Here is a 14,365-nt window from a genome sequence, read left to right on the forward strand (position 1 = left end):
ATTCTACGGTGCTACTTTATATGCTAACAAATCTTACCAGTTACAATGATAGCTGAAGGTAGCTACCAAATATTCTTACTAAAGATGGCTAAACATATACACAGATTTCCATTAAATGAATCAATGTTGTAATTAGTCAATGTCACATTGTGCTTAGGGAATGACTTCCACGAGGTTCACTTGATAGTCTTGAGAAAGTCTTGCCTAGCCCATCTCAGAAAGTTGTATGGAAGCAATAAATGAGAATGATGTAGGCCCTGATCCAGCTAAGTCCCGTTGCTTTCAGCGGAACATAACCACAACTAACTGCATGCCAGGCACTCCTGTCTGCATTAAGGCCAGGAAATATAATTTAACCTACCGTTCAGATAAGGGAGGAAAGAAACAAGAATAAAGAAAAGGAGTAATTCAGGTTACAAATACACGAAATGATTAATTGGCAGAACCCTAGCTAGCAAGATGGGAAATACAATGAAGTGTTGCCATTTCCCAACAAACACTAGGCTAGATTACTGCCACAGGCTAACTCTTTACCCATAGCAGACCAAGTTTCATTATGTTCATAGCTATTTTATTATGGACTCTGGATCATTCCAAGGGTATCTGTCCTGCTGGTAGGTCAGGCAGGATTGGTGTTCCTTTAAGGGTTTTAGCACAGAGGCATACAGCATCCTAACCCCTTAATTTTAAGATGTACATGTATTTCCACTATAGCCTCCTCTGCTGTCCAGTTTCTTAAACAGCTTGCTTCTTTGGCAGTGAAAACTGCTATCGAAAGACACAAAACAAAACACCATCTGGTTGCATGATTTTCTCTTATGTATCCGTGCCTACTTCCATTTTTGGATTCCACTCAGGTCCTATCCTGACTTACGCCTGGAACAACATGGTAGAGAATTTAAAGTTTCAAAGTAAGTGGGGTTTTTGTTTGTTTGCTTGTTTTTATAAAACTTTGTGATCACATCAGTTTCTTAAAATTAAACCAAAGTGTTCATTTTAAAAGCAAGATGTACAGTTTGTTAAAAAAACTTTTCTAGTTCTAAATACACTACAACAACATATATATTTTTGCCCAAAAAGCAAAATTTGATCAAGATATTTGACTAAAAAGCAATGCATTTGTGCTTAATTACAAGTTATTTCTGCCAACTATAACAAAATTTGTAACATACACATTTTGCTGTATGCCACATTTAGATCTAAAAGTACCCAGTGTTCACTGCACATCTATAATTTTAAAGTACTTTATAAGGAAATTATATATCTGGATATGAGTTGGCAGAAGATGCAGCTCACTTACCAGTTCAAAGCCAAAGGACTGAAGTATGACAGAAAGAAAAACACAACATAATATAAAATAGCAGTTGGTAGCTTGGGATACTGCAAATATGCTTTTGTTCAATGCCAATATGCTTTTGAACAAAAATTAGTTTTAATTCTTCACTGCCATTTTCCCAAGTTGCCATATGCCTAAATGAACCTTCCATAAATATAAAGTTCATAACACTCAGTAGTGTTCATAATGGTTTCATTTCTGCTAACATTAATGAGATTAGGTATTACATAATACCAGTATAGCCAGAAGCAGAAGTGCCATTCAAGGAATTAAAAGGATACGTACACAAAAGGAAACCCTAACATTGTGTGTGTTTGCATGTAATTCTTTTTAAAGGAACAGTGTTTACTGGATGAGTATGTGTGCTTGAGAGCTATCACAACATACTTGCTCAGGAAGAAAAATAATATTGGAACCAAGAGAGATATTCTATTGGAGATGTTTCACATTGAAATTAGGAAAAATATTCAAACTGTGACCGACTCCCTAAAACTTACTGCTATGACTATACAGGCAACAACCATTTCAGGTGTGTCCAATTGACACGTGATTGCAGACACGCAGGTCCTTTTAGACGTGGAAGAAGGCAGCTCGGGGTGCGCTTATGCCTGCTCCGCCAGTGCACACAGGGGTCAGTAACGAAACCCTTGCACAATATGGTTGCCACCTGCACATGCCGCAGGGACAAGTCTATTGTCAAAATAGAGCTGAGATTCCTTGACCCATGGCAAGACCCTGAGCATGCCAACCAATTAAAAAGTTGTCACTTGGACTGAAATAAGTAACCCTTTCACCTCCCACAATACTGGGTTGCATGGCCAGAATTGCATAAATTGTGACACTTACCAATCAAGATGTGACCAGAGTTTATTGCTGAGCTGCCTGGTATCAAACCATTTACTACGAGTTTCTCTTCATTGGCACTTCTAGATTCAATACTGTGATTATGTTTTTCAGTTTTTCTCCATGGAGATTGATGGATAATCCCTATTAATGATTCCAGAAGCTTGAACTGCTCTCCTCTCTCAGCATTTGATAGCTTCTTCGGATTTACATAAAGGCAGACATCTTTGTAACATTGCTGGGCCACATCCTCCATCCTCTGACCAGAATGGTGTTTCAGTATGGATGCTGGGCCAGAGGCATGAACATCACATTTGTCACTTGACATCTTCTTACTAGAATGTTTTGATAAAAACCTTTTATATTTTAATATTTTAGTGAACTTTTCCAGCCTGTGTTCACTCTTTCTCTCTTTTTGAGATCGCTCACGAATAACCTCAGCTTCATTTTCACAAAACCTGACACGGTTCACCACAGGCATATCCAGAGAGGTGTCCCGAAGGAGAGTTTCTTCCTCATCTTCACTCAGCTCTAGATAGAATAATTCTCCATTTTTCTGTACACTATCTAACCATTCAGGTTCAAGGTCACTGTGAAAGACAAGAGCAGTTTTAGAATGACAGTGAAGACAGAATGACTTACAATGTGCTTAATTTTGCAGCCCTCTGGAGCTAGTTCATAATGAACATAAAAGCACTTACAAGGAGGGGGATGGGATGAACCACAGACCTCAGTCTAAAGCAGCTGCATTCAACAGAGACCTACTATTCAGACGCGGTGAAAGTATCTATCATAGAAACCAACATTATTGAAGCATTCTTTTTATACCTATGCATCAATAAGCAACCATACATTTCCAAGTGAGAGGTCTCCTTTTGATTAAAAGGACAAGGCAACCTGCCCCATCTCCCATTCAGTCTAAGCACATGGAAAGAAAAGTATTTGCTGTGGCATTATGAGTAGCATGCAAATTAAAACTATATTGCTGGCCTACATTAGAGAAGATTTTTTTGTTGTTACATCTAAAGATGTTCCCCATTTGACACTTCAGACTGATAAAAGCAAATCAAGAAAGCTACTTTTGCGTTTTAAACTTTTTTTTATTAGTTAAGCGATTTAGAAACAATAATGCAGATTCCCTGCAATTGAATTACAGTGGCACAGTTTGCATGTAATGCTAAATAATGGATTAATACAATATTTATGAACTGCAGAAAGCCTTGGGCTTGTGCATTGCCCCCTCTTATACTGTATCCTATGTGGCTGGAACAAAGACTTTGGAAATTTTTACTTTTGACTTCTTTTAAATACATGAGTTTGACTAAATTGCGGGAGGCAGTGGAAGACAGGAGTGCCTGGCGTGCTCTGGTCCATGGGGTCACGAAGAGTCAGACACAACTAAACGACTAAACAACAACAACAACAAATACATACAACCGGGGATCGTGGTTTATCCAATGCTTATTTTCAACAAGCTAGCTTCAGAAACGATGGTTTCACATTGGCTTGTTTTAAAGTTGACTATATTTGTGTTAAATTATCACCCTTGGTTCAGACTCAACAAGCAGCCATGTTTAAAGAAAACCAAAAGTTATTTTCCCAGCAAGTGGAGGAGAAGGGAGTGGACAAGCCCATGGTCTAGTAGGATGTGGCCAGATACGTGGGTGTGAGAGAGAAACTATACAACTCCATCACTATTAACCCCATTATTTCAGAAAGGATGTTACTGACACTCTGACCTTCAGTTGTCTCCCTATGTCTACAATCCACTATAAAATAGGTATGAAGCAAAACACTAACCTGCCCAGCTGTTTGCAAACACTGCATCACAACAACACAGGAGCTTTCTGCTTGTGCTCCTTCATGGACTGATCTTTTTCTCCCTAATATACTGGATACCATTCCCACTTTCTTCAACCAGTACTACAGAACTTTCTCACTTACCAGACAATTCTTAAAATGTTGCTACTCATAGCTTACCCAATTAAGTTGAATGGGTGCCTATCTAAAGTACCGAAACTGATCACTTGCCAAAATGGAAAGTGATAAAGATGGAGCAGGGGTAGGTTGGTGGGTACAATATATCCATCTGGCAGGCACAATTTTTTGTCAGACAGACACTACTCAGAAAGGTCTAACAAAAGCATACTATGACCAGGGGGTCCCAGCAGAAGATTGATACTATAATTTTAAGAAAATGGTGGAGGCAGCCTTTATGGTCAAATTTGAATTAACTTCTCAAAAGAGCTTCTAGCTCAAATTAGGTCCTGCATTTTTTTTAGTGCAGACTTGCAAATTAAGGGTTATAGCCAAATAACTCATACGCAGCACAGACCCATTGAAATCATGACTGAGTATGGGTTATGTGAGGGACAGAGGATATCGCGAAGTCCCTCCCCTCCTGAGTTCAAGCCCATCCCCGAGCACAGGGGAGAGCAGAGAGAGTTCCGATTCCAGTGGGGAAGCAGGAAGTCGTGTCCGAGGCTCAGGCAAGGTAGCGGAGCCAGGGTCCCAGGTGGGACAGGAAGGGGCAAATAAGGGGGGGGAGACCCATCCCCCCAACTCCGGAATTGCGCAGAAAGCGGAGAGGAAAGAGGATGGGTCTACCCAGGCTTTTGTGTTGGAGAAAGACGCGCCAAAAGCCATTCGGAGGTTCTGAACCCGACTGAACACATAGCTCCGTGTAAATAGCAATGACTTCAGCACTGTAAATACGCAGCACCAATAAAAAAATAAAATGCAGCGCTGTGTAGAGTCGTTACTCTGAAGTAGCCCGCTCCGGCCACTGTGACAGGTTAGTTGAATACAACTCTATGATTTGTACATAATTAGGAAATTAAGGCTGCAATCCCAACCCCACAACTGGGAGTAAATCCCAGGAAATTCAATAAGCCAATTTTCAGCAGATATGGTTAGGGTTGTACTGCAAACCAAGGCCTATTCTACCAGCTCCCTTCCAAGTCTTACGTTTCTGATTTTGACATAGTTAGTGGGATATGGTACTGGTCTGAGCACAAAATCAAGTTTCATATTTCCTTGCAATCTACAACTTATTGCATTATCCGACGACTCGTTTGATTTTATTCAGAGTCAGCAACTGAAACATCTGTACAAATTATGTGGTTTAAAATGTTACCAATAAAAAGGTACTGGAATTTAAGAGTTTATAATCTGTGTTCTGTCGCTAAAACCAGATAGAAAACTTCAGATGCATTAGGATGCTTTTCTATTTTTAAGAGCAAGAGCATGTCAGATTACCAGGAAAGGGTGGGAGGGACCTGACAGCAATTAAAATCCTACTCTGAATGGGGGAAAAAAATCACAGGACATCAGGCTGGCAGCCTACAAAAGCAAGTGGTTTTCTATGTGATAGAGAGAAAGAACAGGTTCGAAGGTAATAGCACTATTTAAATGTACACATTGCTTCTGAGAAAGCCAGACTTCTTTTATACACTCTATATGCTAAAAACCCTGGGGTCTAGCACTGCTGCTGGAAGAGCTGTATGCATTAAGTCTTGACATGGGAAGGCAAATAAAGGGAGATTGAATTTATATAAATTGTGATGGGGAAAATGGTTTGTGGGCCAAAGGTGCAGAAAAAGACAAGAGCACAATGGCTAAAAAACTTTCCTGCTACACTTTCCTACTCTTCCCCTATCTCAGACACTTTACAGGTTGAATACAAATAAATCACCATGCTCTAACCCAGGAGAGGCTGCTAACATTGCAAGCATTACTAGTACAGTATTAGTGCTTGTCTGAATGAGGTGCAAAAACTGCTTTGCAACATCAGGGTAGCTGTGTGCATAGAAATGCTGTGTGTATCTGGTACACATCAGAATCTCTATCCAAAGATTTTAGCAAAATAAGGTTGCACAAGTGGGTTTTTTAAACCAGCTAAACGGTCCAAGCAATTAGAAGTATAACTGGAGGAGCTTTCGGGTAAGAGGCAGATTGTACCTAGTATCGGGATCCAGCTGTGAGTGAATTTGGCTGAGGTGGAGGCTGAGGGAATTTAGCTTTCAGTAAAACCACTTAGAAGCTGGTGTCAGCAATAGTGGCTCTTGAGTCCTTAGAAACTGTCCAATACAAGTATGTCCCCAATGTATCAGTATTCCCTTACATACAAAATATTCATTTGATAAATAATCTTAGTTAACAGTTCATCCTATTTCCAGTGTCGGTATCAATCTCAAGCTTAAGCCTACAATACCAAGCTATTAGATGGATTTAAAAGCATTCTAAAGTAATTGGTGGCAGCAACAAAGGGATACACTGAAGAATTCTAAAGTGGCAAGGAGTTCCATAGATCCTGAAATATAAAATTTAAAGAGTCACAAATATCTAAACTTCTATGAAATAACAGCACCCCAATTACAGTACCTAGCTGCTGAAGGGCTTGAGGCTGAAGATGAACAGAGGGAGGACATGTAAACCACAGATGCTACAACTGGGGTAGAACATATTCAAAAACAGGGCCAGTGAGTGAAGGCTTACATTTTATACTTACACCCCAAAGGGAGGAATATCTGAATTTCTTCCCCAGGGTAACTGAACAATCAGCAGCCCTCTTTTCAGTAAGCCTAGCCAAGAATCAACAAAGTGAAGAATTCCCATCTATCCCATTCCAATATACAGTAGTTCATGTATACACCATATTTTTATTTTTTCCAAAAATCATTTTCTTCAAAGAATTGTGGGAACTGCAGTTTGTTAAGGGTGCTGGGAATTGTGGCTTTGTGGTGGGTAAACTACAGTTCCCAGTTGCTCCTTTACGTTCCCTCCCTTATAGTAGCTTTTAACTGTTTGTCCTTGTTTTTATCTTTTTAAGTTATGTATGGTATAATCACATTTTAATTACTCGTTTTTATCCCTTACCTGTTTTAAGTCTTATGTGTTCAGTTTATCTGTGTTTTACCTTATGCTGGCCTGTGACCAAAATAAATTTTGATATGGAGACTGAAATAGAGACAGTTCCCAGGATTCTTTGGGGGGAAGTAAACTGCTTTAAATGTACAGTGTGTACATAGCACTAGGAGGCATGAAGAGTGTCCAAATGAAGAGACAGGAAGCTTACTGCTGTTTAGAAAGGAGGGGCTCAGCGATTGTAAGCAGGTACATCCATCCATCATCAAAGATCCTAGTTCTGCAGTTTGGGAAAGCTCAGTCAGCAGAGCATGAAGATCTTAATCTTAGGGTTGTGGGTTCAAGTTCCAAGCTGGGCCAAAGATTTCTGCATTGCATGGGGTTGGACTAGATGCCCCTCGTGGGTCCTTCCAACTCCACAATTCTATTATCTGATGCGATGATTGAGGGGAGGTTGGGGTGGAAGGAAATATTTTATCTTTTCGGAGTAGCAAAGAATAACACATGGGCAGATTAAAAAACAAAACAAAAACAGCCTGAATCCCAGCATTTGAAAGTAAGAAACAGAAAACGCTGGGATAGCAGCAGGAGGAGGCCCCAATTACCCAGAGCTCCCCTCCCTCCACCCCCTTCTCTTCCTTACTCGGAGCCGCTGGACAGAGATGCAGAGCAAGAGCTTCCGCTGCCAGGCGAGAGGCGGCCTTCGCATTCCTCAGGCTGCTGCGGTTCTCGAGGAACCTCAAAGGGCAACGGCGACGCTTTCTTCATGCCGTCCGGAGAAAGCTTCCCCTCAGGAAGATCTGCAGCAGCCCGCCGCCATGACAGCGAACTCCGGAAGCCCGAGGCGCAGCACGTGACCCACAAGCGGCTCGCCGATTGGCGCAGGCTGCGGAAACCATGGCAACATAAGAAGCTCCCTGAGCCCAAACTCTCCTCGTTGCAAAGAGCTGCTCTGCTCTGGGTGTTAACAGGAAACGTTCTCTTTTATATACCCTTTTCATTCGTCGCCCTGCCTAATGATCTAGGGCCCACTCCGTTCAGTGGGCCAGGTACAGCCCACTTTACCTGCTCCGGGTCATTTGTCAGTAGGTTGCGTTGCAAGGCTACAGTCCTCGCGCTTTATCTGCTCCCAGGTAAGGTGCGAGAACTGTAGCCTTGCAACGCAATCTACTGACAGAGAAATTCAACTGGGTTCAACGGGTTCCCCTCCCTCTTGATGAAGTGGGTTTGGGCGCCCTGCAGCGCAATCCTGCCCACGTGCAAATTCAGTGGGACTTATTCCTAGGTGGAATGTGCTATGGATCATTGGCTTACAGCTCAATCCTACGCACGTTTATTCAAGTGCAAATTCAAATGCGTTCAGTGGGCTTACTCCCTAGTAAGTGAGTTCACAGTTGTGTTAACTCTCTGAGCAAACATGCCTAGGGTTGAACTATTAAGGCTGCAAGTCTTGGAAACCTTTCAGTTGCATCTTATCTGAGGCACTTCATAGGTCTGGATGAGGAGTAGGAAAGGTTCCCTCTCCAGCTTGAAAGCAGAGGAAGAGCCAAGCATAACTTCAATGAGGAGAGATATATTGTAATATCACGAAGAGTCGGACACGACTAAACGACTAAACAACAACATATTGTAATATGCAGTCAGGTGCTATTTGTCAGCAATTTATAGAGGAATTGCCTATCATGCAGGTAGTTCCTCCAAAAACTGCTAGCACGTAGCAGTCACTGGGTGCCATTTCAATTTTTCATTTTAGGTGCCATTCTCATTTTTTTGCACTAGAGATGCACAGCCAATGTTTTGACTAGTAAATATTTATCCCGTTCCTCTCCTGTATGCTACAGTTGGGGCTTACAGCCTCCACCTATACTTATTTACTTAGAAATAAGTCCCTCTTTTGAACTAAGCACATTTTTAAGAAGTAAGAAAGCACACATTAAAAAGAGTGCTCCAATCGTCAGTTTCTTGGATAAATCTCAAAAAGGAGTAAATGTAGATTGTGAGTCATCAGTGAAGAAATGGAGAAACAACGTGTAATTTTAACAACTGCCATTCTTGGCTTTAATTTCTTGTGGTTATGTTAAGCAATAGCAGTAGCCATGCTGAACTACTTGTATAAGCAACATTAAGTCTCCTGTTACAAAGAGGCTACCGTCTGCTCCTCAGCAGTATGTCCAGCACCAGGGTCTATAAATTAAGTTATATGAAAACAGCAGGAGATGATTTCTTTATTGCACAGTCTGTGAGTAAAACTCACTGGAGATATCCTGCAGTATTTTAAAGTCTTTTTTTGTTGTTGTTTTCTGTTCCGTCTAGATTAGGAATTAAAGGCAGGTTATTACAACACTACCATTTGCCATCTCGGTCAGGGAGACAAAGTGATGTGCATATCTTAATCAACAGAGTGAATACTACTCCCACTTATCTTTTGTTTCTGTGTTTGATATAGAAATACTAAACTGTGGAAAAGAAGCAATTATCCTTTACACAGAAATTATATTTACTGAGGCTACAGAAGAGGTAGACAACATGGTGCCCGTGCCCTCCAGATGTTACAGTCACTCTTGACCATTGAACAGACTGGCCAAAGCTGATGGGAGATGCAGTCTAGTAACATGGGACCACGTTGACTACCCATGACCTACAGCAACATTACACCAGTAAAGTGCGAAGGATGGATAGCTATTTTTACAATGTTTAATTTTGTGTATGAAGTAGATGGAGGAAAAGAAAGAGAGTCAACTATGTTTACCTTCAGAAGAATTAATAGTCTGTTAAATGATGCTTTCTCAGTAAGTAAAATAAAGATATATGTGATCATTCAGTCTTACAGATGTCTAGCTGCTGAAAAATAGGTTGATATAGACACAAAACATTTAAACCCAAAGGATATAAAAAATAAATCAATGCATTAAAATAGTTACATCATTCACTTGCAATTAATGCATGCACCACACTTCCCCCAACTTTCTCAGAAAGAGTGTGTATGGGGGGTGGGGGTGGGGACTTCATCTAAGCCGACAATTTTATGTATCTTAATAACGATCATTACCATAGTCACAAGTATTTGTATGTCTCACATTATAATGTGCAATGTGTTGGGCAGGCATAAGGGCAACATTAAGGCCTATGAGACCTGGTCAGTGCCCTATGAAAGCTAAGGGTACACCTTATAATATATCAGACTCCTCTGCTATATGCAGAATTATGACACTGAGCATTTTCTACATGGAAACTACAGTATAGAAGAATGTTTGAGAGCGAACTAAAAATAATAAATAAAATAATTAGAAGGGGTGGGTATGTGTGTGTAACCCCAGCTGTGTGTAGGAAAGAAAGTGAAGGCAACCCTATTTAGGGAAGTTTTTAATGTTTGATCGTGTTTTTAAACTGTTGGGAGCTGCCCAGAGCGGCTGGGGAAACCCAGACAGATGGGCAGGGTATAAATTATCATCACCATGATCAGAGAGGAGAGAAAAAATTGTAACACATCTCACATTCCAAGGGGAAGCATTAACTAAGGATGGGAAATCAGTGTGTGCGCTCCAGATGTTGTTGAACTCCAAGCTCTCATCATTCTTGAGTCTGGCGTGCCCAAACTTAGCCCTCCAGATGTTTCGGGACTACAAATCCCATCATCCCTAGCTAACAGGGCCAGTGGTCAGGGATGATGTGAATTGTAGTCCCAAAACATCTGGAGGGCTAAGTTTGGCCATGCCTGGGACCATTGGCCATGCTGGCTTGGGCAGATGGGAGCTTCAGTTCAGTAACATTTGGAGGGCTCCCGGCTCCTCATATGGCACTTTCCCTTAGTCCACAATGGTTCACACTGACCTGTGCAGGAGGATGCTCTGAACGGAATCCAGATCCTCCAGGTTCCTGGTGACAGGTCTGGGGATTCTGCGCTTGCTAACGCGGAACATGCTGCGGAAAGAGACGGCGCCTTTTCCTCCTCATTGCAGGGGTGCAAAGCCACGTCTGCAGAGTCCACCGGGATTCATGCACAATCTTGCAAAACCGCTCGTCCACTCCAGACAAGGTAAACAGCGCAGAGGAGGAGAGATGAGTCGTCGAAATCTACCAAGCTTAGTAGCCCTTGCGTCCGGGAGTTTACTTCCTAATCTTTGGCGCCTGTAGCACTCGGCGATCTCCACCTCCTTCGAAGATCTCACTTACCCACCTTCTTCCCGTGACCAGCTGCAATCGGGAGAGAGCCCTAACCTGCCGTTGCAACAGCAAACTACTTCTGCAGATGAAACTTCGCGGTTTGCTGCTCTAGCTTAGCAGAGCAGGTGGGACGCCTGTCCGCCCTCCTCCTCCCTTATTCCCCTGGGTCTTAAAGTCCCCTCAAACTCTGAAAATTAGGCAGGGCTCGTGACATTTTAAAATCGAGACACGAAAAAGCTGCAATTTTATGTAAACTTAGCCGGGCATCATCAGTGACACACACTTGGTTCTGAATAAACGTGCCAAAAAACGAGCTCTCTTGTGATATTTGTGTGCTTTGTTTCTGAAGGGTGTTCATGCAACACAGAAAACAGCATTACAAGTGGTTTAAGCAAAATTGATTTACTCCATATTGAAAATATAGCTGCTACCTGCGCTATACACTTGAAGCAGCATCGTACTACTTTTAAACAGACATGACTTCCTCCAAAGATTCCTGGAAACTGTAGTTTGTTAAAGGTGCTCAGAGTTGTTAGGAGGAGACCCCCTATTCCTCTCCCAGAGCTAAAATTCCCAGAGTTCCCTGGGAAGAGGGATTGGTTGTTAAACCACCCTGGGAAATGATACAAACGATAGCTTAAAAGGTAAAGGTACCCCTGACCATTAGGTCCAGTTGTGGACGACTCTGGGGTTGCGGCGCTCAACTCGCTTTACTGTCCGAGGGAGCCGGCGTTTGTCTGCAGACAGCTTCCGGGTCATGTGGCCAGCATGACTAAGCTGCTTCTGGCGAACCAGAGCAGCGCACGGAAACGCCGTTTACCTTCCTACTGGAGCGGTACCTATTTATCTACTAGCACTTTGACATGCTTTCGAACTGCTATATTTCCCAGGATTTTTTGGGGTGGGTGGAAGTTTTCACTCTTTACTGTATTTTTATTCAGTACCAAATGTACATTTGCTGAGATGGGTATCTGATCTCTGAGAGGAAAAGGGTCAGAAATATCATATAATGTTAACAATACCCAGTCCTTTGCACCTGATTGTGAAACAGCTGACAACTGGACTTCTATTGATACACACAGCGTTGGGGGAATACGACTGAAGAGAATTTGTTCACATAAAAAGACCCAGAACACAGCCTTAGGTGTTTTTGTAGGCACCAAAATAAAATAAAATAAAATAAAATAAAATAAAATAATTCAACAATTATCAAACACACTCCAGTTAACCTCAGACTCAGGAAACAGCTGCAAATGCCACTGGAGAAAAATGACTGCAGGTCATTTCAGGAAGCAACATGGAAATACATTTGGCCAAAAGGTCCTGTAAAGAAAATCAGCATAAAATTTTGTACAGCCAGTAAAAAGGTAAAGGTAAAGGACCCCTGGCAGTTAAGTCCAGTTGTGAACGACACTGGGGTTGTGGTGCTCATCTTGCTTTACTGGCCAAAGGAGCTGTTTGCCTGCAGACAGTTTTTCCAGGTCATATGGTCAGCATGACTAAGCCGCTTCTGGCGAAACCAGAGCAGTGCATGGAAACGCTGTTTACCTTCCCTGCCAGAACGGTACCTATTTATCTACTTGCTTGAACTGCTAGGTTGGCAGGAGCAGGGACCGAACAATGGGAGCTCACCCCATCGCGGGGATTTGAACTGCCAACCTTCCAATCGGCAAGCCCAAGGCTCAGTAGTTTAGACCACAGCGCCACCCGCGTCCAGTACTCCACCTCATATAGGTGAAATAAGAGGAGTTTGCTTAAGTGTAAGAGGGTGTGTTTTTACATACCAGAGATAATGAGATTAGTAGAAAGTTTCTACAAGCTAGGGCATTCCTTTTTGAGGGTATGGTGTAGTGTGAATTAACTCAAGGGGTAAAGTACTTGCATACAATGACATTGGATTCTAGGTTGACCTTATCTAATTCCCTTTTTCTCCATGCTGTAGATCTGCCCCCTACCCTGTCCCCATCCGTTCACTCAGACCAACTGAGGTAAATAATAATAATAATAATAATAATAATAATAATAATAATAATATTTATTTATTTCTGCCCCGTCCATCTGGTATTCATTCTTTCTGCAAATATTTAATCATTGCATACTTTTACAATGGAAAGAGTGGGGCATATTTGTGATCAGATCAGTAAAGGACAGATGGGTGGTGGTGCAGCCAAGCAGAGCCCATGGACCAAGCATATCAGCTGGCTGGCACTGCCATGTTAATGATACCAGGCAGGACTTGCACACTATGTGGACCTAGAGCTCCCATCAGCACCAGCACTACCCAACAAGGCCCCATCAGCTGTAGTAATGCCACTGACAGCTCAATGGCAACAGCAGTGGGCCCTGAATTCTCCCACCAATTGCCTGTGTGTGAGAGATTCAATGTTTCCTGAACAGTGGAGTCTCTATTGTTCAGAAGGTTCTGATGCTCACTTTTAAATTCTTGAATGGGTTGGAATAAAGTCACTAGAAAATCTCTTGCCTCCACATCAACATACCTGTATATTCAGACGGTCTCCTCTAGGTGACCCCACCATTTGAGGAGAGGCAGGTAGGAAGAACATCCAGAGCCACCTTAGCGGTAAAATATTCTTTCCAGAAAATATCACCTAGTACCTACTTAGTTATCACAATCATAAGAAACCTTTTTATTGTCCAAGGCCTTTTAATAACTTCTTAATCTGGATGGAATTATGGTAGATTTATGCAGCTTTATCTGCTGTTTTGACTGTTGCTGTTCTTTTTAAAAATTACAACCCATCCTTTCTATTGAATGTAATTCTCTCTCTCTCTCTCTCTCTCTCTCTCTCTCTCTCTCTCTCTCTGTGTGTGTGTAAAGTTTCTCTGTTAACCTTATTAAATCCCTTAATAAATTTATTAGACAAACCCCACAAAGATACGTTCTATGTTTGAATGTATAGCTTACAATCATCAATCTTGTTTGAATACCGATTATTACATATGGATTTCCTATATTAATTTACATGCTTAAGTCAAAATCATATGAGTGTGTGTTTTTTGAGCAGCAGATTTTAATTTATTTTTATTTTTTAAAAAACATCTTTATTCTTTTTAAAAAAGAAAATCATATGAGTGTTTTTATTGTTAATGTTAACTGACAATGTTTCTTTTTATGTTTTAGTTACAGAAATAAAA

General features: G+C 41.5%; 1 protein-coding gene across 4 annotated transcripts in view; it reads right to left on the reverse strand.

The window, feature by feature from the left end:
• The window catches only part of INTU (inturned planar cell polarity protein), a 30,735-nt gene extending 20,880 nt beyond the window's left edge, over positions 1–9,855 (reverse strand). For all 4 annotated transcript variants that reach the window (XR_015947758.1, XR_004692425.3, XM_035112453.3 and 1 more), the window contains exons 1-2: positions 7,689–9,855; positions 2,183–2,769 (exon numbers count right to left, since the gene is read on the reverse strand). Coding sequence is in view for 2 of the 4 variants with exons in the window: in XM_035112453.3 (XP_034968344.3) it covers positions 2,183–2,769; positions 7,689–7,813 (712 nt within the window). In the remaining 2 variants the exon portion in view is untranslated. The remainder of the gene's footprint in view (positions 1–2,182; positions 2,770–7,688) is intronic.
• Positions 9,856–14,365: the final 4,510 nt, after the last annotated feature.

This window comes from Zootoca vivipara, chromosome Z1 (assembly GCF_965207765.1).
Source record: "Zootoca vivipara chromosome Z1, rZooViv2.hap1.1, whole genome shotgun sequence".
Lineage (NCBI taxonomy): Eukaryota > Metazoa > Chordata > Lepidosauria > Squamata > Lacertidae > Zootoca > Zootoca vivipara.